Source organism: Lonchura striata, chromosome 1, assembly GCF_050655825.1.
Source record: "Lonchura striata isolate lonStrDom1 chromosome 1, ASM5065582v1, whole genome shotgun sequence".
In the NCBI taxonomy this organism is placed as follows: Eukaryota; Metazoa; Chordata; class Aves; order Passeriformes; family Estrildidae; genus Lonchura; species Lonchura striata.
The window spans coordinates 112215843-112243280 of NC_140703.1; the positions used below are offsets into that span (position 1 = coordinate 112215843).

Sequence of the window (27438 nt, forward strand, 5' to 3'; positions counted from 1 at the left end):
CCCAGTTCTGACATTTCAATCTGAGCCCCTCGGCTTCTGGGGGTTGGGTTCACCCTTTGGTTTGCCCACAGTTCTGTGTCTTGGAAAACTGACCATCTCCAAGTCACCTCCAGAAGACAGAATTCCAAGTCACTTCCATAAGACAGAATTCTTCTCATGCACCACAGACCTCTCTGAATGGTGCCTGTGCTCTCTCCTGTGCCCCATGTCTTTCCACTGCCAGCTGCCATCCTACTCCAGGTTTGTCTTGCAGGGCCAGTGGCTGTCCCCTTCACATTCACATCCCACACACATTCAACAGGAGGAGGCAGAGGAATTAGGCTTTGCCTGAGCAGCCCCAGCAACCCCTGTTACTGAGCTCCCTGTCAGACCTTGGGGACTCCCTGTCACACTCAGCAGTGTGTCCTCGAGCTGCTGCATGTGGCACCTGCTGCAAATAAACTGGGTGGGGTTGAGCAGATGGGCTGAACTCTGCTCTTGGAAAGGAGTTCCCCTCCTTCCATGGGGCCCTGCCAGACACTGCTGTGCGTGGGAGCCAATCCAGTCTACCCCAGACAAGAACTGTAGGACTGTGCTCACGGGTGCTACTGGTGCTGGATCCCTACACAGCAAAGATGCTCTCAACACCCTCATGACTTCTGCCAAAACAATGGCTCAGCCAGGTTTCTGTGAACACCACAGACATGCTAAGGGCTGACTGCATATGCTGCCATTTAAAGGCATAAAAATTTTAATATGAGATAAGAAAAGTTATGTTGTTCCCTCGAAGTCACAATAGATTGTGACTGAACCTTCTTAAAATCTCATATTGATGGAGGAGGGAGAGAGTTTCTCAGCAAATACCAAATAACATTCCCAAACTTTGGGCCCCCTGTTGTTCTGGGATTTAGAATTTGGGGATTGCCTGTCTTTAAAAGGCAAAATGATATTTGCTCAGTGGCCTAAGAACTATAGATGAAAATAAGTCCTGGGTTTAATCATCATTTTGGTGACTCTGGTTTTATACATCAACAAGTCTATTTAAATTAAGAAATTATTCCATCTGGTATGTGGCATTGAAATATTTGATTAGCTTTTAGCTTTTGAATAATGGCTTTTGCAACAGATGTGATGTGTCAAATTTCCAGGCTTTTAGAAGGGAATAGTGAGTCTCAGTCATGACCCTTCCCTTCCCAAGAGTTGCTCAGCCACTGAACTCGGATGACACATGGTGCAAATAATTGTTTCAGCTAGGCTGGGTATTCCAAGCATGGCATTTCATATCCAGTTCACTTTTCAATGGTTTATTTGTAATTTCTGCTAAACCACAGTTAAAGTTATCCAGCATTTGGCCACTAGTTCAGTAACAGATGACCCTTGCCAACAGCACAGATTGCTTGGAAGGCCAGAATAACTAGAAAACTGAGAATAAATTGATAGGTTAAGAGGTTGTCTGTGGGAACTGATGCCCATCCTCTGTCCAAATGTCAGTTTCCAGACTGCAGTGCTGTCATCTGGCTGACCTTCTTCTCTGTTCCCCTGCTGCCCATGGCCTAAAGTAAAAACACCTCTCTGTAGTCAGAGCTGAGTCCAGAAAAGAAGAAACTCTCAAAAATATCCTTTCAGAAAAAAAGAAAGGCTTCTTAAAAAATGGTCCTCATGCCTTTGCCACAGCCCACACTGCGACACCAGCACCATCCAGCAGCCCAGGGTATTTTGTACTTCTGCTCTCAGATTCAATCCAGCCTGGTTAGTCCTGTCCTGGCTGCAATCCCGTGCTGGGAGCACCGGCCTGACCTTGGCTTGTTTCTTGGGGCTCTTCCCCCACAGCAGCACACCCTGTCCCCCTGTCCCCTCCTGCCGTGCCCCCCGGTCCCTAGGAGTTGCACTCCTCGCAGTGGCAGGAGAGGATGTAGCGGTAGGTGGCCGTGAGCCGCATGCCCCCCGAGCAGCGCAGCCTCATGGCCTTCAGCTTGGAGGTCTGGGGCCGGCAGCAGTGGCAGCTGGAGCGGAAGGGCTGCTTCAGGACCGTGCTGAAGGAAACCATGGGCTCCGAGCGCGACGTCTGGCTGCAGCGGCCTTCGCAGCGAGCCAGCAGCACCATCTGCAAGGAGAGCACAGGGTTAGGAAACGTGTCCCCAGCACGAGCTGACAGCAGCAGTGGGAGCCTCCTTCCAGCCCAGCTGGGGTTTTGTCACTGCATCCCAGCCCCGCAGCGTGCTTTGCCCCTGGGCTGTGTCTGAGAGAGTGGAGGAGATAAGGTGGGCAGGAGGAAAAGCAAAGCTCCTCCTGAAATCCCTGGCACTGACACCAACAAGGACTGCAGGACCTGGGCTGACCTTAGGGCTCCAGATGATCAGAGCCAGTCCTGCTTTCCAGACACCATGACTGCACCTGTGACTTGCTGACTCCAGATCCATGGCAGTCAAGCCCTTAAATCACCAGCCAGGCTGATTGCTTGGTTGGGTGTTTACCAGTGTTCTGAGTATACACACCAACTGGTTCTCATGTCTTGAGTTTACATATATGAACATGTAAATTAGAAATGCAAAGATGTTCCATTTATTGCTTTAAAGAAGTATGTTTCTAGCTCATTCCTTTGATAAAGATCACCTTGAACATGTATTTGCAATTACATGTGTATCTATGTATCATTGTATCTGTTGTATTTATATAAAATGCACTGCGTAGCATGAAGCAGTGATAATGTGAAAGAAGTTGAGCTGGTTGCCATGAAGATTCCCTAGTGAGATTTTCAAAAAACAGAGCAGCTCCATGTTTCTTCTGAGTTCAAATGTGAGCTGTGGCCAGAACAAGGTAACTTGCACAGCAGAGGCACCAAGGAAGCAGAGTCCATGAGCAGTCATCTACTCCCCGACAACCCCCTGAGCAGAAGAGATGCAGCATTAAGCACTACATAAATCTTGGAAAGGACCCTCTGAAGCTCAGCAAATTATGTGTTACAAACAGCTGTTACCACCTTGATAACGGGTGTTGTACAAGTTTGAACAGATTCCAATTCTTTCATGGGGACGGAAATATTAAATCCATGTCAGCTAATTTTGCCTAACCAACACAAACTTCAGTGTCAGCTTATTATATCATCTCAAGTAGGCAGTAAAACAATTGTAAGTCTTTCTTATAACCAAGGGAGAACATTACATTTTAACCATGCTACACATATCTCATGTTTTTTTCCAGAAAATATGAAAGAACAACTACAAATGTGACAATAAATACTTTACAGTGTTAAAACTTTTTGGGCTTCTTTCATGACACAAGCTCAACTGGCTGCAAATTTCTAAGTTATGCAAGCAGGTACTTCAAAAGTTTAATTTTCTCTTTACTCATAGTTGTAAGGAAAGGTGAGATAAAAGAGAAAGAGAATATTCCTGAAATCAAATAGGAAATGCCAGCACTCTCAGTGTCCATGGGAAGGGTTCTGATAATCCATTGTACAGTGCTTAAAAATTACTTGCTTCTTAGTTAGAGATGGGCTTTTGTTGCTTTCTGACAAGTCTGTCATCCTTTAAGATTTGTGGCATAAATTTACAGTCTCCTTCCTGTGGTACTGCATATTCATACATAAATTAACTTCATCTGTTTGAACTAATATGGTGGGAGGGAAAATTCAGTGTACTGTTGAGTCACACCTGAGGTTTAGACCCATCAGCCACACTAAGCTCGTTAATAGCAGAGTCTTTAGTGTATAGAGAACATGAAAGGGACAATCACTGCAGTGTTGTCACCCCATTACTCACGGATAAAGATCCACTTTTTTCCCTTGCTAAACTAACCTCACTTCCCAGGCAGGCAGCTGGTGAAGGTATCTAATTAGATACCAGCTCTGCAGGTTTCTAATCCTGCTTGTACTGCAAAGGAAAGGAGCAGACTGGGACATTTGAACCAGTCATTTCCTTCCCAGCATCTTGACAGCTCTTGTTAGGTCCCCTGCTTTAGCAATTCACCAGGCTGTGTACTCTGTGCTGCTCCCAAATGAATCACTGAATCACACAATTAGCCAGGTTGGAACAGACCTTGGAGATCATCAATAAAACCTGGGGGTGAAGAGCAATCCAACAGCACCTGACAACTGTTTGAAGGCTTCAGAGACAACGGATCTGAAATCTCCTCAGGAATGGTGCAGGGGGATGTACAACAGCCATAAATTGCTTTTTGGGAGGTTCAGAGTATCCCTAGAGTCCCTTCCAAGCAATCATTTCTATTATTTCAGCCCAAATGCTGAAATACAGCACACTCTGCTGTATGGTGGGGCTGACTTCTGGTGGTAAATGCTTCAGGAGCTGGAAAAATCAGTCAGGTTCTGGTACTGTTACCCTAAGAATTTTTATTATGCATGTCTGCTCCTGTATCTGCAGGTACTTTCAAAAACACCAATAAAAATAAAACATGCCCTCAAGAAACTGGAAGGACTAGAGAAGAGTTATCCAGAGTAATTATAGGGTAGAATTATCTGATGTGCCAATATCTCTGTCTCAATAAAAACAGCTGGCCTCTAATGCAAACTCAGCCAATATTTATTCAAAGTGCTACTGTATTTATAATTTATAATTTACAATTTATAATTTCTAAGCCTTGTCTTTAAAAACATTTTTTAAATATATGGAGGATCTACTTAGTTTTTCATAAGATTAAGTATTTATATAATGTGGAATCACACAGTGTTGGTTTTATTCCTTGCTGTTGAATGACAGTGTAAACTCTTACCAATGGCACAAACCCAAGGTTATCAAGTTGAACTAAAAAAAAAAATATCAAATTTCCCCTTTTCATAGCTTTCTAACCTTCTGGACTACCTAAAGTCCTAACCAAAATTTACCTTCCTCTTCATAAATCCAGAACAGCACCAGTGGATTTTGACAGGTGTGGAAATGAGCTGGAAATAGCATGTGCTTTGAAAGCTTTGCTTTGTCTTTTAATCAATTGCACCAGCTGCTTATTGCTTCGTGTACTATAGTGCAATAGAGATTATCACCTAAATAATTAGTAATGCTATGATGCATTGCACAGTGATAGAGTGGGTGTGTAAATATAGTAAAAACATGTGGGTATTTTATAACCTGACATCTCTTGGCTCCCTTTGGCCCCTGCACATGTGAATTTGTGCATGTCACCTTGCAAGGCTGGATCCAGAAGCACAGTGCCCTGAAACAAGGGAACCACGTGGGTCTATGAGCAGCTAGGGAAGAATATTATTATCATTATCATCATCATTATCATTATCATCATCATCATCATTATTGTTATCATTATCATTATTTAAAGTTAATGGTCTCATAGGTACAAAAGAGAGCAACCTGAATCTGAGGCAATATTTGAGTCTGATCATTTGAGCTCTATTCTGGAAATCCAGAAGCTGTGAACTGGTGTGTTATTAACATGTTTGTAGTCTTCTTTTCTGCACCTTCAGCAACAAGTTGAAGCCCAAAAGCAGACGGGCTGAGATGCCTGAGAACACATTTCCACACAGTTCCCATGGCCTGGCTGCAAGCAGGCATTACTGAAAATCTTCTGAGCTACCTCAGGAGTAAATGTCTTCAAACATCTGCTAAATCTTTCTTCATCTGCTCTGTGTCTCCCTGGGCTGGATTCTTTAGTGTGAGGCTGTCAGTGGTAGTACACTTCTGGCACATCTGGACAAAGCACTTGTGACAGCCAAAACTGGAATTTAGGAGGCTCAGTGAGCAGTGAGGGAACCCAGCACATTGATGGAGACCACTGGGTCTCCATGACAGAGGTCAGGGTAAATAAAATATAGTCAGGACAGGTAATACCTCATGAGTTGTTACAAACATTTCCTTGAAGACAAAGGAAAACAGCTTTTCTGGAACAAATGGCCTTCTCCCATCCCCCTTTTGTGTCTTTTTTGTACAGTTTGTTACTATAATAGACTATGTTTCCAAAGGAGTTGGAAAACTCTTTTCAATGCCTGCCTGAGGCCACGAGCAAAAGGGATTTAAATAATTAAATTATATTGGCTGGATGTTTAACAAAACTACTTCCCATGTGGGTGCAATTGGCAGACTCAAAAGAGAACCACAGTGGACACAATCCTTTTTCAACCAGGACAGACAGCAAACATAATATGTCTTGCAATTTCTGAAGCCACTTTTGACTTCTGTAACTCTACGCTGCACCTAAAGGGAAAACATATGGAGTGAGAAAGGATATCTCAGTCTATCACCCCAAAAAAGGGCAAAGTCTCTGCTTGACACTGTCATTCCAAGTTTCCACAATGGAAACTTGGTGGAAACAAAAAGTATCACAATTCCCAGAGCTACTCCCACTGAACTTTTCTTTTTTTGTCTTGGTTACATTTTATCACAATGTATATATATAAACAGACATTGCATCTAGTTTTAATTAGCATGTCTAATATTCCTCTGTGTTTTTATGCTACTAGATCCATAACAGAAGCCATAAGTCTATCAGAATGATTCAGATACATAAGAACTTAAACAAAAGAAAAGAAAGAAAGAAACAAAAAAAAAAAAAAAAAAAAACCCTCAAAAATAAAAATTCAAACAACATTAAAAAGCTTGACTTCTTGACTTAAGAGACTTAAGAGAGATTTCTAGGAAATTATTTCACTTTGTATGGAAACTGCTTTCATTTTCAACTTCATGAGAAAGTCCATACAATTCACAGTATGTGAATTGTATTATTGAAGTGTTCTCAAGATTGTTGTGGACTTTGGGAAGCCAGAATATGTGATAACATTTTCAAACATGATTTCCATTAAGGGCTTGATTTGAAAAGAATCACTGCCTTTGCAGCCAGAATTGCTAATGTTTATGTCAACAACTTTTTTCCCCTCAAAGTTCAGTTTTAAAATGATATGGTTTTCATTACAATGTTTTCTGTGTTCTCGCTTTCATCAGCCCCACTCCTAAAGGCCTGATTATTTTTTGCTCTTCTCTGTCATTGGGGAAGCTAAAAAAAAGTGAATTGTCAATGGGTTTTTTTCCTTCCTTCCTTCCTTCCTTCCTTCCTTCCTTCCTTCCTTCCTTCCTTCCTTCCTTCCTTCCTTCCTTCCTTCCTTCCTTCCTTCTTCTCAGTGTAACAGGTGATCAGAATAGTACAGAGAGCAGGACTGGTTGCACACAGATACCTGTAAATGAAAACCACCCTCACACCTACACTTTGTCACTTTTCCCTCTTGCTGAAGAGAACTGCACTAAAATCAATATTGCACCAATGGATGCACCTCTGCACTTCTCTGTGTTAATGCCATGTATCTCCCAGATGGTCAGGAGTTCTAGTCTAGACTAAAAGCAAATCAAAAGACCTCTCCTGAATTTCAAATAATGGATGGTTTTACTGTTTGGATTCAGAAGAAGTAAGGCAAAAGTCTCTGGGCTCCCACTGCTGTGAATCAGGAGTGGTTATGCAAAACCAGCAGACAGCACTGCTGAGGGAACAGTGTAAGGCAGCCCAGAGCAGAGCAGACTCCCTGTGCCAAATTTTGAGCCACTCTCTGCTGAGCAGGCACAGGATGAGCCTGGCTGCAGAGTTTTGGCCAGGGCAGCAGCTGTCCTGGTGCACAGAGCACCCAGTAGGTCTTATTTTCTGTGGGAATTTCTCTCTATGCTCTATTTTGGCTTCTGTGAACTGCAGCAAAGGGACTCCATCCCAGCTCTGGATCCTCTCTCCTTGTGAATTCTCCCTACTGCTGGGGTTTGTCAGCAGGCAGGCTCCCCTCTTGCGATGAACCCTGTCTCACACCAGCCTCCCATCCCTCTCTTACCCAACACAGACCTGGCAAAAGCACTGGAGCTGGCAGTGCTTCCCTTTCCTTAATCCTGGGATGTGAGGCCTGAGGCAAAGCCCCTTCCCATGGGACAGAGGAATGGCCCAGTCATCTGAATGTACAGACTGTGTTAACTCAGACAGAACAAATTAGGACAAGACAAAAGGGACTAGCAAGGATTTTCCCATTGTTTCTCCCAATTCTTTTTCTCCACATAATGAAATAAATGGCTGTAGGCTACATGCACAGGCTGCTAAACCACTTTGACACAAAACTTTTCAGGCTTGAAATCCCAAATGAAAGTCTTTCTTATATTTCTGTCTGCTCCTAAGCCCTAGAGTAACCATCCAAGTGTCATTCTGCATGTAAAAAAAGGCTTTGAAAAGGGGGTGGGCAGGAAGAAAATAAGCTATATTCTTCATAACCTGTTTTTAATTACCATTTTACAGTTTGGTTCTTTTTCTCAGTACTTCACTTATAGTAGTTATGAACTTGCTCCAGATTAAACATTCATTTGAAGGATTTGAAGTATGGGTGACTGAGGTGATCTAAATTTCTAAACTAACTCATTTCTTTGGAGCCATCAGCTGAGATCCCAAATTTGCTCCTTTCAACCCTGTCATTTACTGCATGTAAGCTTCAACATAATTGTGAATTTCTCCTTTAGAAAAGGTGAAAAGAGAGAAAAGAGCCTTTATCTCCAGTCCCAGTTCTTATGTACATACAGGATATCTTCACATGCCTCTGCTGCTAGATTCTGGATAGGAATGGGAATAGGAATGGGAATAGGAATAGGAATAGGAATAGGAATAGGAATAGGAATAGGAATAGGAATAGGAATAGGAATAAGAGTAGGAATAGGAATAGGAATAAGAGTAGGAGTAGGAATAGGAATAGGAATAGGAATAGGAATAGGAATAGGAATAGGAATAGGAATAAGAGTAGGAATAGGAATAGGAATAAGCGTAGGAGTAGGAATAGGAATAGGAATAGGAATAGGAATAGGAATAGGAATAGGAATAGGAATAGGAATAGGAATGGAATAGGAATAGGAATAGGAATAGGAATAGGAATAGGAATAGGAATAGGAATAGGAATAGGAATAGGAATAGGAATAGGAATAGGAATAGGAATAGGAATAGGAATAGGAATAGGAATAGGAATTCACACCGAGAAAATCACCCAGAATGGCTCATTTTACCAACTCCTCCCTCGAAGCAGTGAGGAGGTGGGGCGAGCCTTACCTTGGAGCTGCACTTGTAGAGAGGGTGGCTGATGGAGTCGACGTAGTGGTGCCTCATACAGCGGCTGGGGTCGGAGTCCATCAGGAAGGAGCCCTCTGTTTTACTCTCCGTGTCTCCCATCATCACCAGCAGCGAGAGCATGGAAATCGAAGCCGCCAGTACATGATTTCCCATTGTCGAGGAACTTCTCGCTGGGAACAGCAGAGGGAGGTAGAGCATCAAAAACCCTCCAAATTCTGCAAGCCAGTTCCTTTCCAGGATGGTGAAAAGTCTGGTTTAAGTGTCTGAGCTGTCATTCTTCTCAAATTGGAGTCTGATGAGATTGTAATCCATCAAAGAATCTCCTGCACAGCCTGCACAGCTGAAATAAAAGCAACATAAATCACAATCCTGAGCAGAAACACCTCTAGAAAAAATAGACATAAATAGTGCTAAGGTACTCAGGAACTTTGCTAGACAAAATACCTGCTCAGATTGAGCATCATTCCCACAGTAGGTAGGGAATATGGCCTTAAGGAAGGAGACATCAAGGCCTTGTTATTTTTAAGCATTGTTCTATCATTTCAGGGAGATCAAATGACTTTTAACTTTCAACATCTCAGGTGGTGCAAGGCCATTCTTTTCCACTTAGTGATGAAATTCATCAGAAATTCCTGCAGATTGGAAGGACTGTGTACCCACTCAGAGTGTGACAAAGCTTGCCTGCCTTCCACATTACAGATGGGAATATCTGGCCCAGGCAGCACATGGAGAAGCTGGAGGTTCAGCTGTGGCTCTGGAGGCTGCCTGGCCATGTCCTGCAGCTGCAGGGACAAGGGACACCCCCAGGGTGGAGGGATGCTGGAGGTCTGAGCCAAGGCATGAGCAAAGTGGTCTCCCAGGAATTGCTGAGCCCCGACCTGCACTGCATGAGTAACCACCCAGGCCTCTGGCTGAACTGTCCTGCCCTCTGAGCACCAAATTCCCATGCACACACATCCAGGCTTTGTTTGCTTACTTGTCAGGCAGCACTTTCTGGCTGTCAGTCTCCTCCCAGCTAATTAAAGAGCAGCATCTGAAAAATAAATTTATTATTCCAAATTATACAAGTACTATCCCAGCTATTAAGTGGGAAGAAATATGTTCAGGTGGAGACATATGGCTATCTACCCAGGCATCTGGATTTCTGTTTCATGTTGGAGATTGGGAGATTCTCCAGGAAACAGGTACAGGACAGCCCCTGAAACACTGCCCAGAGCTTTGTGCATGCAGGGGAAGGAGAATATCTCCATCAGCTGCTTCTTCACAGTCCCTTGATCCTTCTCACAAAGCCTGTAGTCTCAACTGGGTGATTAATTTCACTTTTACTACAAACAGATATAACTTGAAAGAACTGTGAATTATCCATCTAAACACAGCCCGATGAAGGATAGTCAAAGGATATTCACCAGTACAGTTAAAAGTGCAAAGACTTTCTGAGGAAACTTAAGATAAAACAGTTCCCTACTCACAAAGAAATGCTCTGGCAGAGCCTCTTGAGTATTTAAAGAGCTGATGTGTGCCTTTACTGCCTTCTACAAGCCTCTTTCAAAATTGTTTTCTGGTTTGCTGGCAATCCTCTAAACTGAGTGATATTCATCTCCCAAACAGCCTCCCCACCAGAGTGCTTGATGATTTGTATATTGCTTTTTCAGCCTCCTCCAGCACTTCTGTGAGAGGAGTGCCTAGCAGTGACAAACAGTTCCAGAGTTCATCCAAGCTGGGATGGCACTGATGTGACATCCAAGGTCTCATGCTGGGAAGAAATGTTATTAGGGATGCTCTGTGTGTTAGAGAGACAAAGATGCTCTGTGTATTAGAGATTTCTGTTGTTGTTGTTTCAGGCTATTATCCATGTGCTTACGTAGGAAAGAAAAATTATGTGACTGTGGATTTAAATGACAATATATCTTTTTTTTCCCCCAGAGTCCGACATATGACCCGGTATATTTTCCTCAAAAAATGGGGCATTAAAAACATACTGTGGCTTTGCAGCATAAAGAACTTAAACAAACAACACTAAACCCTTAGGATCTCAGATACAATTATGCACAGCCTCGTTCATGTCAATAAATACCCCTCCAAACATTTCAGCAGCATAGGAGAGAAATCTCTTGGTCGTGGGAGCTGGGACAGGCTCCCTCCCAGAAGTGAACTGTGCTACTCCAGTTCATGCAGATGATGCCCAAAAATTAGCTAACAGGAGGAGGGATGCACTATTTTTTTTTCCATGTTTAACCTTTTACCTACATTCCTATTCTTTTTTATAAAGAGGCTGACCAAAACATGTTGCTTGGCAAGGTCTCCCTCCAACATAGTTAATCATTATTACACACCCAGTAATTCCCTCTCTGTCCAAATAAATTTACTTGATATTAGACGGTCTCATTTCATGTGATACTACACCCAGGGATCCCCATTTCCCATTCTCTCTGTCCCACTGTTAATTCTGTGCTTCTATATCTTTCCATGGTTTTGATCAGTATGATTTAATACAGTGAGAGAAATCTGAAGTCCTGGCTCAGTTTTCAAAGGCTTATCTCCCTAGTTTTCTTCAGGAAATAATTGGATGACACAGAGTCTGCCTCATGAAAATGCTCTGAGAAAGCTGGAAAGACACAGGGAAAAGTGTGAGAAAAGGAACATGGCTGTACCTTCTTCAGGATAAGCACAGTACAAAAAGTATTAACACTTCCACAACCTTTTAAAATTGCCCTGATATTTCACTAACAAAGAAATGTAGCAGGTTCTGGTAACAATACTTTGAAAGAAGTAAAAAGTATCACATATTTATAAGAAAAAAGAGACAAAACCATTGTAAGTATGATCCATCTCTTGTGAAATAAGTGGTTACACTTGTTTATAGGCATCCTGGTAAAATGTGTAGGTGTATCTCCTGACATCCCTTTGGGAAGCATGCACATACATTTTTCAAGCACATATGCTATATATACATATATAACATATATGGAAGAAAAAGTCTTAGTAGGACATTTAAACATGTGGAAGCTAGGGTGTAGATTTTTGATTCTGTAAAGAAAAAATCAAAATATTTTCACTTAGGTACATCAGCATGATGAGGTATGTTGGCATGATATTTTCCATTTCCAGCTGATATTGCGCAATGGCATTTCACATGAACTTATCACCTTTTTTTTCTTTAAGTTAAAAATTGCATTACTTTTGAAATGCTGTCTGAAATTATAAAATCCTAGATAGCACATGCTATCAGGATTGGCATAAGTAGTTTCCAGTCTATACTTCTGTCCAAAAAACAGAAGCAAGTACAATTGTGCTCATAAATCATCATTACAATGACATTTTGTTTCATTTGGAAAGCACACTTTTTTATTAAAATCAATTTCACAGAGAATTTTTTTATTCTGTTTCAGCTGCTTTTCCTCAATTTCTTCTCATGCAAAAACTGTAGTAGACAGATCATCTGCTAAGCTAACAAAAAGGAAGCCTAAACCCTCCCTCTTTACAGCATCCTGTAAAGAAAAAGATGCAAATGTGACTTTATATCCTCTGGCTGAAAATTTGCTACAAAATGACAACACTATATGGCCTAAGAGTGGATGAAAATCACTATTTCACATTTTTTTCAGAATTCACTGAGATATGGGGAGTACATTTTGTTAGCAATGGTTAATTTCCTTTCCATATACCTAGTTTTCAGGATTTCATAGAGACATAAAATACTAAAGCTTGTTACAGCTGTGACCTAAAACTGCTACAGCTGTTAACCTAAAAACTTCAGGGAAAAATAGAAGATATCCCATAGAAAATCCTATTAACACACAGTCTAAGACTGTATTGCATGTGGGCATAGGTGGAAAGTTAGGATTATTTTTCCAAATCCACCTTCTTATTAACTGCTTTCTGAATAATAAAGATTTCTTATCATAGTTTTAATATCATTTGGAGAGTGGTGATGGCTAAGGTTTTGTTTTGCTTTAAGGACAGAAGAACATTCCATCATCTGGAATTATTTAGCCAGTCACTTTGTGAGAACGTAAACAGAAATTCCCTTTTTGCTATGTATCTTGGAAAAAATAAAGAGCTGAGCAATTCTCCCAAGGTCTATTGGATCTGCACAGCTTTTACCATGGGAGGTGGGAAGGGAGCAGTGGAAAACCTAATTTATGGTGTACTTCTAGCTGTTCCCTGAGCCCCCCATATTAAGCAGGCATTTATGTTCAGCTTGGCCTTCATTTTGCTGGGCATTTTCTGTATTTGAGACTCCTGCTTGAGGATGAAGGTGCCATTTAAATCACTCAATGCTTTTTGGGTTTTGGAGGCTGCCAAAATCCCGTTGAAGCAGCGTTGTGTGTATATAATTTAAGCCTGGCCTTGCATGCTGTGCATATTTAGTAAACACAATTACTTGGATCCTACCATGTGGTTCCCTCAATCCGAATTTATGTAAACAGAAGAGTTGCAAAAGTACTCAGTTTCTCCAAACTCCAGACCCAAAAAAGTGTCACTAACCACGTATGTGTATATATATATGTGCGTGTGTATCAATTCACTGCTGTTCTGACAAAAAAAAGCACCACAAAGTTCTTCATGAGATGAAAATGGATTCCTCAAGAACTTTATTGGATTTAGAAAAGTTTAGATTTTCCAGGAAGATAAGGATTTGGGAGCTTCACTCTCCAAGGAGTGATTGGAGTGGAAACAATGGTAATGAGCAAATTACTCAGGCAGGCTCCACAAGGGTTTGCTCTGCAGGGTTAAATTCTCCACTGCCGTGACAAAGGCAGCATGGTCTGGTCCCAAAGATCCTTCAGCACCCACAGCACTCAGGTGGCTTCCAGCCCACGCTGCCATCCACACCATGCCTGGGAACAGCTTGGGAAGCACTGTGGGACTGAATCTCACCAGTGGCAATCTGAGCCATTCCAAAGAATGGAGTAGGAGAGGCAACCCCAGATGAGAGGCTGTGTCTGAGCCTGCTGTCTGTAGAACCACCTCAGAGCCTTTGTCAGTTCCAGCATATCTGTTAGCTCTGTAAGTAAATGCAATCATCTTATATAGGTATTTTACTCTGGTCATTTCTGTGCCAGAAGTGAAGGAGCTGGTCTCCTGTGCATGCTATCAAAAATCCTCACTTCACTCTGCAGCTGCCTGCCAAAACACCTGACAGAGCCACTGAGTGGCCACATGGCAAGCAGGCAGCAGCAGGTGGACACAGGCAACCCCAGTTGCCTCCACACAATATTTGAACTGGTTTCTTCCCATCCTGAGGCAAGGCAAATACTCAACCAAATATTTTGAGTGAGATCCTTACAGCTCTAAATAAGTGAATGTTCTCCCAAGGTCTTGTGCCTAAGAGGTTTTGCTTGCCTGACATCCAGCTGTGCTGGAGCTTGTCCCCTTCCATGCCAAGGGGAATGTCTCCATCCATGGTCCAGGAGCTCCATCCACCCATCACACTGCAGTGTGTGCCTGCATGGAGGGTACACAAACAACACACACTCCTGGCCAGAGCTGGCAGCAGCTGGTGGGCAAGAGGGGAGGGAAAGGGAAAAGGCAGCAAGAAGGAAAACAGGCTCAGAAGAAGTACATTTAAGCCTCTTTATCTGGTTGTCCATGGTAGAGAAGTCCATCTTCTGGTCCTACTAAAGCTGTGATGAGAGAAACTCCTGGAAACCATTTTTTACTGTAAGACTTCCTTAAATCTTTTAGTATTTCAGGAGATGAATATCTGTGACTGTAAGCAGACTGAAAAAAGAAAAAAATAGGAAGACCATGGCATGTGAAGCATAAGAAGCAGCATGACAATTGCAGCAAACACAATGGAAGCACCCTGGGAGCCTCAGCACACGAGGGATGAGCACACATGGGACTGGTTCCCTGGACTCGGTTAAGGCCCCAAAATTGTTCCCACTGTGGGGACCCGGTGCATGAGGTGGAACAAATCCAGCTGAATGGCACTTGAGCTGTCTGAACTTCCCTCTGCTTTTGAAGCTCCCAAGAATATTTGCAGTCTTTCAGGTACTGGGAGAGGGGGAGCAGGAGGTGCCTTCCTGCTCGGTGATTGGAATAACAAACTCCAGTGGGTACCGCGGGCTGGCGCCCGGCCAGCAGACAGGCACAGCCAACACGGAGAAAAGGGTTTAATGCACTCACAAAGAATAACTACTGGGGGACAAAAGAGTGCTTGTATTTTTATTCTTTCCTTTTCCTGCTTCCAGGAAGCTTTAAATAGATTGATTAGGGGCATGCATGGGATATCTCTCTAACGAGGGAGTAGAGCTTTTTAATGGTGAGGTGATGCCAGCCTTGGATTCTTTCTTTATCCTTGTGTCTCACTGAATAGCAGAGTAGTCATGGTCTCGAGTCTCAGACAGCAGAGGAATACAATTTTCCACTTGGTCATCCATCCAGAGGGTGCTGGATGGGATTACTCCTTGGTGAAGCACCAGGTGCAGACTGAGCAGTCTAGGGCTGCCCATCCCTCTCAGGAGGCAAATCAACAAGGGTGGCTGCTGGCTACAGTGCAAGTGTTCCCAGCCAAACTTTAGCTATAGGATTTGCTTCAGTAATTACCTCTACTTCAGTCTTATGACCCAACATGAGGCAAAATTACTCTTGGCCAAATTACAAGTTGCTGAGAGGTCTAGGGCATTCAGGCATGTGTCCTCGACCTGTTGGAGTGAGTTACAAGCAGGTGGGCAGTTTTTGTTCTCTGTCTTTTGCATATTTTCCAGAGAACTCAAAGGCCTGTAGTTATCAATAGATGCAGGAGTAGGAATGGGTCTTTTTATTCTTTAACACTAAGCAAACACATCCCTGCCACTGGGACCAGCAGAGAGTGTCATGCATGCCCGAGACAGCACATGATTGAAGGGGATGTTCCCTCTCTTCTGACCCCAGGGGCAAAATCCTTTCCCCTTTTATACACAGGCAACATTCAGACCACCATCCATATACCTCATCCTCTGATAATTAGGGAACCTAAATATGTGGCTCACGGTAACAATTCTATGTCTTCTAACAAGGGGAGCAGCGTTCCCCTAGGTCCCACTCCCTTTGAGCCGTGCTGCTATGACAGCAATGTGATTGTCACTGCCATGGTATGCTTAACCTTTGCCAAACCAGAGCTGAGGCATTAACTCAGATCCTCAACCCACATGTCTTAAAGGGCAATGTAACCTGTGCTGCCTCAGCCCAACACAGTCTGCAGCTCAGTAATAACAAGCATGAAAATGTGACAAGCATGAGCCGTAAAAATGATTGATGCAACTAGAAAAATAACAAAGAGAAGCTGAAAAATAGCAATGAGGAGGAGGAATTCCTGGGACCAGTGTCTCCATGGCACCAGCAGCCCCCTACTCTGACATCAGAAGAGAGGCTACACTCGCCTGTAGTAGAAAGGATCTCCATACCACACAATGAAATTCCAGCAAACAGGACAAGGACTGATGGTGTCTGGAAGTGGCAGTGCCACTGCTATCCAGATAATAGTTTGAATTAGATTATGTGAGAAAAGGAGGAATATATAGACGACCAGCTGCTCAAAGGCTTACTACAACCTTGCTTTTATTGTTCTGCTAAGTTAGAGGTGGGGCATCAGAGGGATTCCTAACATACCACTACTAAGAAATTTTAATATGTTCCACACTGACACATATAAAAAGGAAATAACAGCTGATCACAGCCAGCAGAGACTGCCACATCTCTTTATATGCATGGACAGAAGTATAGTCAAAGTGGGGTGCTCTTGGCTCAGACACCTGGGCTAACCTGACCCAACTAAACCTTTCTTCTGCCACTGAGTTGAGTTTCAGCAAATGGACTGTCAAGTGTGAAGTCAGGCAGCAGAAAAAAAGGGTGATCTGGACATGGCTATTCACCCCATCCTGAGATACCAGGACATGGAGAAGGGCAGGGGAGCTGAGAGGCAGAACACTTAACACTGATGAAAAGAAACACGTGTTTACACAAGCGACAATGATCCGGGGGAACAAGATATCGCAGAGGGCAAAAGTTTAGCTGGGCTCAGCAAAAGGACCTGTTGTGTATGGGGGGGTTACAGTCACAGGGGCTTCATTTCTGAAGGGCTTTTGGAAGGGCTGTAAACCCTCAGGACTCTGAGAGCTCAGTGGATGGGGTTAGGGAAAAATCCTTTGCCCCAGCAAGTTACCCTGTAGCTGCTGCCACAGGGACTTTGTGTCTTTCTTTGATGTGGCCTCTTCCAGAGGTGGATTGCCCTAATAACAGGGGGCAACAGTCTCATGTAGCAAAACCTTCCTAAAACTCACAGGGACAAGTTTCTCCTCATACTCAGAAGGAGTATGAGAGAGAGAAATTTGGAATACTTATAATACAACTATCAAATATTTATAATTGTAATTAAAATAGCGCTTGGGAGGTGGGGAGGGGGAAAGAGAGGATTTTGTTTTCTTTCAGTTAGACAAATAACCCACCAGACAAGCTGCAAAAATTAACGTTTCAGTGGTTTCATGAACGCTTTCACCATAGATAGTCAATTCTCTCCAAGTTCAAGGACAACTTTAAGCACTTCCTAGTGCATCTGAGAGCTGACAAGCCAGGAAGGGAGCAAAGTCAGCCCCAGGAGAAATAGGAAATGAAGCCAACCACGGGAGGATTCCCTGTCAGATGAGTCACAGCAGGCATCAGTGTGAGCTCCCAAGGAGGCAGCTTCTTTCTCTCCCACCTGGGCAAGAGAGACTGCAGTCCTGGCCAAGCAAGAAGGCAAAAATATGCAGATGCTACCACAAGCCTCAAAGGTGAGTGAGGGATGGTTCCAGTGGGGAAGATGGCTTTTGTGGAAATCAGCCATCATGCCTAAGGAGCTACCTGGGGTGCTGCTACTGCAAACTGTACCCAAGACTGTCTAACAAATATCCTGCTCTGCAAAGGCCAGTCATCAGCACACATTAATCTGATCCAAACCAGGCACTGCACAAACCCAGGAAACCTACATGGGACACCTTCAAGTAGAGAAATGAGCCTGCAACTGATCATCAGCAGACCCTAATTATACCTTGTCCCTAAATTAAATTGCATTTTACTTTGTAAGCTTGAAATACCTGTTCCTTCCACATTTTTTTTTAACTGGAAAATCTTACAGCATTGTTTTATAATGCAAAATAAGATTACATTAGCAGTAAGAGCATATCACTGTATATATAAGCCACATTGGGAATCCCTGATTCAAGCTGATAGTAGTTACTCACCAAATAGTTCTATTTATGTCCATTCATATGTATGACTACTCGCAAATAGTAGTAAGGTCCCACAGCAAGGGCAAAAGTGAGTATTATTAGAAATCCAAAAGGAAGGGAGAAAAATAATAGGTGCAGGTCCTAAAATGTGTATATATTCTTTCAAGGAGGGATAAATAATAACTCTGTGATTATTACAGCCACAGTTATTGCCACACCAGGCAGTAGGATTGCTTCTATTAGAAAATAACTTTGCAATAAAGCACTGATTTCAAGTGAGTTTGTCCCCACTGTTGGTTTTAAATAATCGTTTGCCTTCAAGTGACCTCGTCCTATTACTGGCTATTAAAAAGTCTTTTGCCAGTCCTTTTTCAACAGGCAGAGTTCCTTCCTCTCAGCCACGGTTATAAAGCTTTAGGAGCTCTAAGTACCATGCAGAATATAGGAAATATATGTTTCATCTCTAAAGAGCTGCAGAAACCTTAAGGAGTTGCTGTCTCTTTCCAGCAGAAACAAGTAAAGTTGTGTTATAGGGAGGCTATGAGAGAAAGTTCAATGAATTTGTCGGGTAAGATAAGAATTAAGTCAGTGCACACACAGGCAGGCACACACTCACCTCATCTTGCAAATCCCAATTTGTCACGAGAAAATCTCCCCCCAGCACACGCTGTATGTGACCCTGTAGCAGCGGCTAACCCAGTCCTGAGACTGGGCTTTGTTACTCGGTTCTTTGCTGCTGGACCCACTCGCCTGAACTTCTGCAGGACGAGTTCACTCACCTGGACGCCAGCAGGGAGCCGGGGCTGTTCCCGAGCCGCGCTCTGCTCGGGGCGGCTCCGGTTCCACTACGCTGACACTCGGTCACCGGGCTCACCGCAGCGGAGCGCTCCTTTCGTCCCAGAGAAGCAGAGGACAGCCATGCCCGTGCCTCTGGCGCTGACACACAGGGAAATGCTCTGCCGGGAGCGGAAAGCCTCCCTCTCTCCTTCAGCGGGCGGTCTGGGGTCGCGCAGCATCCTCCCGTGTCAGCCACGCCGCGCTCCGGGTCCCGCCGGCCGCCTCCCAAATATACCCGGGCACCACAGCAAAGCCGAGCACCGGGGCTTTCCTCACAGCCCTCAGCCAATAAACAGCGCGTGCTAAATCTGTCCTAATCCACAGCCAGCGCTGTCCGGTCCATTGGAAAGCCTTGCGGAAGTTTGGATAAATAGTAATGCGCGAATTACGAGCGCTCCCGCGAAGCGTGAGGCACAAAGCTAGAAATAAATATTGCCTGTTGTTTCAAATTATTCTGAGCACTCCAGCAGATGACTGGCAAGAGAACAGCAGGCGTAAGTGGCGCTAGAAGTAAACAGTCCAACTTTAAAGTAGCAGGCTTGCCCGTGCTCGTAGAGCCCCGTTGCAGTGGGACAAAGGGGGTGCTGGCGGTACCGGCGCTGTCTCGGTGGATTCAGGGCAGAGCCCGGCATGTCCCCTCACTCCGGGGACACCAGCTGTGACCAGCACCGAGCTGCAGACTGGAGCTCAGCACGCTCACAAGAACGGGTGTTAGACCCAATTGCTCAGAAGCACCCTGGGCCACCTATTTGACCACATACGGGCAACCTTCAGACTGGAGATAAGGACACAAGAATAAGGAGACACGGGGACTAGAGCTGTGTTGATTCCATTTAAACACGGTTTAATTAAAAAAAACGGTACAAGGAGAACATGTCTTTGTCAGATAAAGAGATTAAACACACAGTTTAAGTCCATGTAATACTCAAAATCTGTAGGAATCTCTTATTTGCATGCTTACCTTTGGAAAATGCACCGCTCCTTCCTTCCCTCAAACTCTTTGGGAAGCTAAAAGAAGTCCTGTTACTTCCAAATGCTTTTGTTCTTCTGTCCCTTTGTCACATGGCTTGCCTTTTATATTTGCAACACAAAAAAGTAAGGGCTGTTGTTTAAGAGAGAGAGGGAGAGAGAGGGAGAGAGGGGGAATGTCAAATGGAAAAGTGCCATTGCAGTCATATATCAATCAGGGCAGCAGCAGCAGCAGCTCGCTGGCAAATGGGAATTCCACAGAAATGTGAAGCTCTTGTTATCTGAGAAATCAAAAACACCACCAGCCAATCTCCCTTCTGCAGGGACTTCTTATAATTGGCAAGCCAGGAAATAGAAGGAAATGTAGGCGCTTTTTTAATTGCTGTTATTGTTTCAGATCTGGAGATAAGGGCGCTGTGGCATGTGTAAAACAGTGGAATATAAATCCTGAATCAAATTCCTTCCTAAACAAATGGACCATGTGCAAGATAAAGCAAACCACTGAGAAACAAGGTAATGGAGCTAAGTGAAGAATCTGACAGTAATGATTTAAAGAATTTGATAACTGTTTGCACTTGGAAAATATCCATAGAGAAACTACCTGCTCCCTGGATTACTCATTAATCTCTTTTTTTTTTATTCCTGACCAGTTTTTCTTAGACTTTTTTAAACTGTGATTGATCTCACATAGCATTAATTCAAGATATGCTGCTTCACTACAATTGGTTGACTAAATCATCTGGCATTCTCTGGCTCTCCAGTTGGGTAAGCAGGCAAGCACTTTCTGTATAAATACTTCTCTGCAAATCTGAGATTCCCCTGCTTCCAACAACTTGCCCTGAAATTCTGAAGTTTCTGTCATATAAAATCAGAACTTTGCTCAGAGAAGAAAACATTGTCTTTCTCCTTTACACACCTTCTCTGAAGAAGGCCAAGTTTGAAAGAAATTATTCTTAAAATATTTCATAAAATATTATGGTTCTATGCAAAAAAAAAAAAAACAAACAAACAAACAAAAAAAAAAAAAAAACAAAAAAAACAAACACAAACAAACAAACAAACAAACAAACAAATGCCCTGAGAGACTGAAGGCAGGTTCCATCCACTGGCAAACCCCATTTAGAACAAGCACATCACAGCTCTGGATGCACCAAACCCTCTTCTCTGCAGAGGAGGGTGTTTCTCTTCCCTGTGGAGTGCGCCCTACTCATCCTGCAGGATTGTGTGAAGCACAGACCTAAGCTGGTTAATTAAAAAATAGGCAACATAGCTGGCCATTCACAAGCTGGATCTGTTCAGAGGCACTGGCTAGCAGATGGACAGGTTCTGTGTCAATTGTGTTTGAACTCTAAAGGCAAGTTGGTATTTGATGGATGATGTTATTAGCTAAATGTCTTATGTGGTATAAGATCAAAGAACAGATGGGAATTATGCCTTAAAAACAGAATAATCTAAAAGGAGAATGGCTTTTAGATGAGTAAGCATCATGGAAACAATAAAGGAAACTTTCTTTGGCTTGCTTTGCTGCACAGCCAGGTTTGACCAGTGGGATAAACAAACAACCCACTTAGAACCAAAATTCTTAAGATGTCAGTTTTGCTGCACATTTTCCCCTTCATATTCAGTGTTTACATTGTTTTGCCTCTTGAGTCAACCTTGTGTTTCTCTCCCTGACCAAATGTGTCCCAGCTCTCTGTTCCCTCACAAATGCCACTGAGGTCACCCAGGGTGGGTGGTGGCAAAGCTCAGCAGCACCTTCCCCTCACTGTAACCACAGACTGAGACTGCTGCTCTGGCACAGCTCTCAATTTAAACAGAGAAACTGCACGCAGAAACCTTTGTTAATTAGCCAGCACCCTCCTTTAAAATGAAGGCTATTGGTCATTGTATTGCTGTGTTTTCTGTCCTTTTCCACTGGCAAGAAAGTGATTTAAATACTCTGGTTACTCTCACTAAGAACCTCCCACGTGCAGGACAAAGTGGCTTCTGCATGAAATCCTCCAGGAGACAGTGGATATCCTACTCATGGTCCTCACTAAAAATGGCACTTTAGGTTTTTTTACTGGCAACACTTAGGCTTCTTATCTTTGTGTCATCTGCAGGTGACAATATCTGTATTTTTTTTCTGTTGGGTGCTAAGAATACTAAACCATTATCAATTACTCCTCAGACTCCTCCTATTTTTGAGATGTAGTGCTCAGCAGTTTGCTACCACAATATATACCCTTAGTACATATAAACCAGCAAAAGTGACTTCCAATTTTTTTATCTTCAGCTTCCAGACTCTGTTTAGCAGCCAGTTGAAGTTAATCAGCAATTAATTGACTGCACAGCCTGGTGACTTATAAACTGACACTCTCATTTGTGGCCTTCTGACTGAACTTGCACATGATCACAAGCTCAAAAGTAGAAACATTTAATGTAGCCTTCCCCCAACTCAAGAACACTGTGGTCCATAACTTTTTCATAGCTGCTCATAAATCTTTAGCCTCTCTCAAACACCGTGCCTTAATCCCACCCATAAAACCAGACATTTTGAAGAAACAAATAAAAGCAGAAAGAACAGGAGCTCAGAGCTCAGTTTTCAAAGACCACTAGACATCTGAGATGACCCCAGATATAAGATAATATTTCCAAAAGATTTAAGGTATTCTGCTCCCATCAGTTCTGATCTGAGTTCCTTTCAAAAGAGGCTTATCTCACTTAGAAGTATTGGCCTGAAAACTAAATTTAGGCTTTTCCAGAGGCAAATGTAGTTTCCATTCCAAATTGCTTCCAGTCCAGGCCCAGTTCAGATTGACATCAGCATCAGTTTTTCTCTGTGTAAACAACCATAGATATTCTGTTGACTCAGTTGCATTAAATATATGCAATTTTTTTTTTAATAGAGAATCAAGTGAGATAAATCCCTTCCTTGTAGTCTCAGGATGTACTTTTGAAGAGATGGAGACCCACTATTTCATGGAGATGTACCAAACTCCCTAGTTCAACTCCCTCAATCCCCATAAAGTGCATTGGAGACCTACAACTCCATTCTTGATTCCACCACCACTGTATGACCTGCAAGACTCAAGTTTGTCCTCAGAAAAGCATTGGATTACCTTTAGCTGCAGTTCAATGGGACCCAAATGTTTTCCCTGCTGGCACCATCAACCCCATGCTCCTTCTTCAAAGGAGCAGGATTCCACCTCTCCATCATGCATGTGTTGTGAAACACATTCAGACTTGTGCAGAAAACTCAGTATTTCGTTTTCATCTTACTGATTTCCCAGTGCTGCCACTTTGTATTCATCCTCAGGCAATTTTGACATTCTGAGACAGCAGGTAACAGACCACAAAATCATCAAATGTTCTGTCAGAACAGGCATTGCTTGGTATCTGTGCTGGTTGTGTCTGCAAAGACCAGGAAAGGAGCATGAACACAAGGACAACCTTTAAATGTAGATACAGACTCCCACACAGGCAAAACCATTGCACCCCTTTGGTGGAAGCAGTTGGAGGGAGTGGGATGCACAGGAATGCAGTTCAGGGAAAGGCCATGCTTTGTTCCATTATTGAATTGATGAAGGAGGGTTTATATCTGGGGATAGGCCATCAGTATTCCTCTAGTAGTTGTGAATGTAGGAGGAACTGAAAGCATTGTAATGGCAATCTGCAGCAACAAAAAATGTAATACTTATAGAATGAATTTATACTTTGCATATGTAAGAGGTACTCAGAATTCTTAGAGGAATGTTTTTCTATAATTTTAATAATAAAAATAAATATTAGGCAAATAATATTCCCAATAAATAAAACTACATAACCACATACAGCAATGAAGAAGCAGGTGGCACAGAAATCTGTTTAGACACTGAAAGCTTTTCATCTTTCTCCCCATGGTGCTTTATCTCAGATTTGTTATGCAAGGATATTTAAATACCTAAACACACATAATCTTCTGTAAACTAAATGTGTCTCTTCTTTCAATGTTTATATGTATTAATGAATGTGTGCTGTTAAGAAACAGTAAATGGAAATATTTATTCAGTAATTTACACAAATACTGTTATTACAGCAAGACTCCTGTCATCTGGGGATAAGGCCGCAATGGAGAAGTCTGTGGAAATTAGGTCTAAATTAAATGCTTATTAATTTTAAGACAGAAAGATATATTGGCTGTAGACAATACTTAGCCTTTAGACTGACTTGAAAATGCAGCTGCAGGAGGACCAGAAGTTGGTGTTCCCCTGGCTCCTTCAGCAGGAATAAGCAGTTGGCCAGGTAGGGTCACCTCCTCAGAAGTGTGCTGCCCACAAGGCACAAATTGCTGTGGACTATCAGTGCTTAAGAATGACAAGCTGAGGATCCTGACAATGCCATGTGCCAAGGGGAGATCCTGGATGAACATCGTGGCCATGGCTGGGGGAGAGGCAGGCCATGCTGTGGCACAGGAAGGGTTTAATGAGTGGTTCAGGCACACAAAGTCACAACCAGTCACTCACCAGGAGCCCTGATGGACAGTTTGCACAGGACAAGAGAAGAAGCCTGGATTCCTGTGTATTTTTTCTCTATTTACCTCATGGTTACCCACTCAGATTTTCCCCTACATAACCATCAGCTCCTTGATCTCCACATCTCTTGATAATTTGAATTTAAACTCTTTGCTCTTTGCTCATTCCCACAATTTTTTCATTTGCTTTTAAAGCCCCTACAAGACTGCTGGCTGAGCAAGGGGCAGCACACCCTCACTGAATAGCAAACACATCCTGTGGCTTCTTGCCTCCCCAGTTGTGAGTGCTTTGGTTTCCCTCTGCAGGAGAGCAATAGGATGCAACATTCCTGCCCAAGCATCACACCTCTTCACATGTCCAAGAAATTGTCCAGAAACTTAGTTTTCTCTGTAAGATCTCAGCCTTGCTGTTAAAATTGATTTAATTTGAGGAGCTGGATGAAAAACTGTAAGGAGACACTAACATCAGGGCCGAGAGACAAAAAGCAACTCAGTTCTACAATAAACTTGTAAATAAATAAGAGAGTAAACATATCTGTTCTACCTTCAGGCTGCTGAAAGATGGAGTGCCTTTTCCCTAGAAGAGACTGTTGTCACTGTGATCCTTGTCCCCATCCCCTTTGGAGCAACTGTCTGCACCTCTCTGATGTCCTTTGTCACTATTTTATGCCTAATGGAGAAAGAGAAAAGCTGCTGTGTTTCCCTGAATTTCAACAGCATGGATCAACAGTTCTGCAGACACTTGTGAGTTTTACCCACCCTTCCTGAAGGCAGCTGTGTCAGTCTCAGCTGGGCTCCTCTCCCTGTCAGTGGAAACCACAAACAGGTCCTGCCTGAAGGGCTGCTCATTTTGCTCCTGATGGGAGGTGGAACTCCCTTTTGGCAGTATCTGTTTATCTCTATTAATAACAAAAGGAGCCAAGAGTCAGCTTGATTTAGTCATCCAGCTGTTGAACACCTTAGTTAGGGCAGATGAATTCCACCTTCAAGGTTGTTTCTAATTATTTTATAAGCACGTGCAGTAGATGCTTAACCTATCAGCTCAACATCTGCAGTTGCACATAGGTCAGTGTCAAATATCACACCTTTTTCCAAGGCTGCAGGGAAAGTTTTGCATCAAACACTGTGGGATAATGACACCTGATGTGCAGTGAGCAATTTGCAGCACATGGCTTCCACCTGATAGAGAGAGAAAGAATCTCTCTGGGAAAACTGTAACATGTCAGATGTTTATCTGAGTGCCAAAGAATGTGGAAGCTTGCATGTGGAAATTTCTCCAGTGTTTGTATTTCCAGGTCCCCACACAGGTGATGTGTGGTACACCTTGGGCATCTCTCTACCCGACCGTCCCAAACCACAAACAATAACATTCCTGCTGATTCCTGTCCCCAGTGTTTCTCAAGAGGTCTGAATTTGTCAGAAAGTCCTAAACAGCTCCCAGTGGCACAGCTGGAAGTTTTGCATGAATACAAACTGAGGGTTAAGGATTCTAAATGTGGTTTGAAGTAGCTTCCCTCAGCAAGGGTCAGATCCTGAGGGCTCCCTTGAGTCTTGCATGTCACTGAGCATCAAACTGCAGCTTCATTCCTAGGATGCTTTGCACAAGATGGAGAAAACTCTAAGGTAGCAGGAATATCTCCTCTCCATTAAGAAAAGCATCATTGCCTTCCTCAGGACAACATCAAGTTATGATTGTGGTTTGAACAATATTTCCATAAAGACTGAAAACTATCCAAAAATTTGCTTAGACCTGTAAATCTGACCTGGCAAGATACAGCCAGCTACTAACAATAGCAACCTTATTTTATTGCAGTCTCCTGCCAATACCCACAAAATATTATTTTCTTGCAGTAAAAATGCAATAAGAAAAGTGCAGAAGATGTTTTTCTATGCTATGTACTGTGAAAAATTAAAGTGAAATCTTTTGTCTATGACTCAGGTTTGTGTGGCCACTCCCTGTGCAACACCTCATGTTTTAAAAGGAGGCACTAAATGAAATTCAGTCTCAGCTAGACAGTTTGGGTTAAATCTGCAGGTCAACTCATCATATGGGAAGTTTCTGAGAAGAAATGCTTTTTAGAGCAGGAAATTGGTGATTCATGATTGACATTAACTCCAGTTACCCTCCAATGTTCATGCTGTACTTCATGTGAAATTATTATAAGGAAAGAAAGGCCGTTCCCTTGAGCAAGTTCAAGTTAATGTTTAGGAAACCATTTAAGTTATTATTAGGACAAAAGTCATTCCAGTGGAATGGTCAGATGCTCAGACTGTGCCCCAAGCTGCAAAGCCTGTGCATTATACTACCTCTTTGCAGGTAGCTCTTCAGACATTTGGTCATTTTGGCCAATTCAACAAAATCCTGACTTCACCAGTGTCCCAGTCAAATCTCCCACCTACTGGACAGAGCCAGAAATTAGTAATATTTTAGCACTAGTTGCAGTGAAATCCATGCTGGTGTCCAGTTTTACACACACAGGTACCTGTGAGGAATTCCTGGAGGAGGTGGGAGCAGAGCCACAAGGACATTCCCACACGTGGGCAGCCCCAAAGCAATATTGGTCCCATACTGTCAGATACCAAAATTGTAGAATGATACAATTCAGCTGGTGGAATGAGACAGCCCAGGGCTGGATCCTCACCTAATGAAAGCCAAAAATGCCCTGTGGCTTTTGCTGTAAGCTGTGACCTTGAACCAGGGGCAAATCTGGTGCCCCCACTGCCTGGTCCTTGTCAGCTGGGTGCTTTGCCTCTTGGTGTCCACAGCAGAGATGAAGCTCTCTGAGGTTCTTCAGAATACTGCCCTTGATTTAGTCTAAATGGACATATGAACTCAATTATCTCACCATAACATTAGCATAGAATAAGAAATTAAGTAGACCTTGTTATGGATTTTGGTGTGAGTAAAGCTTTGGCATCTTATGCAATTTT

At 43.0% G+C, this 27438-nt stretch overlaps 1 protein-coding gene across 4 annotated transcripts; it reads right to left on the minus strand.

Annotated features, from left to right (window-relative positions):
• Nucleotides 1-1267: 1267 nt before the first annotated feature.
• NDP (norrin cystine knot growth factor NDP) lies at nucleotides 1268-20098 on the minus strand. 4 transcript variants are annotated; one of them, XM_021538644.4, is made up of 4 exons: nucleotides 20008-20098; nucleotides 9992-10048; nucleotides 8995-9355; nucleotides 1268-2083 (listed from the first exon to the last, which is right to left on the minus strand). In XM_021538644.4, exons 3-4 carry the CDS (start codon nucleotides 9211-9213, stop codon nucleotides 1856-1858), a joined length of 447 nt encoding a protein of 148 aa, XP_021394319.2. In that variant the 5' UTR covers nucleotides 9214-9355; nucleotides 9992-10048; nucleotides 20008-20098; the 3' UTR covers nucleotides 1268-1855. The 4 variants fall into 4 exon arrangements, with proteins under 4 accessions (XP_021394319.2, XP_021394320.2, XP_085442233.1 ...); XM_021538645.4 differs by lacking the exon at nucleotides 20008-20098 and adding an exon at nucleotides 18989-19251; XM_085586107.1 differs by lacking the exon at nucleotides 20008-20098 and adding an exon at nucleotides 18826-18966.
• Nucleotides 20099-27438: the final 7340 nt, after the last annotated feature.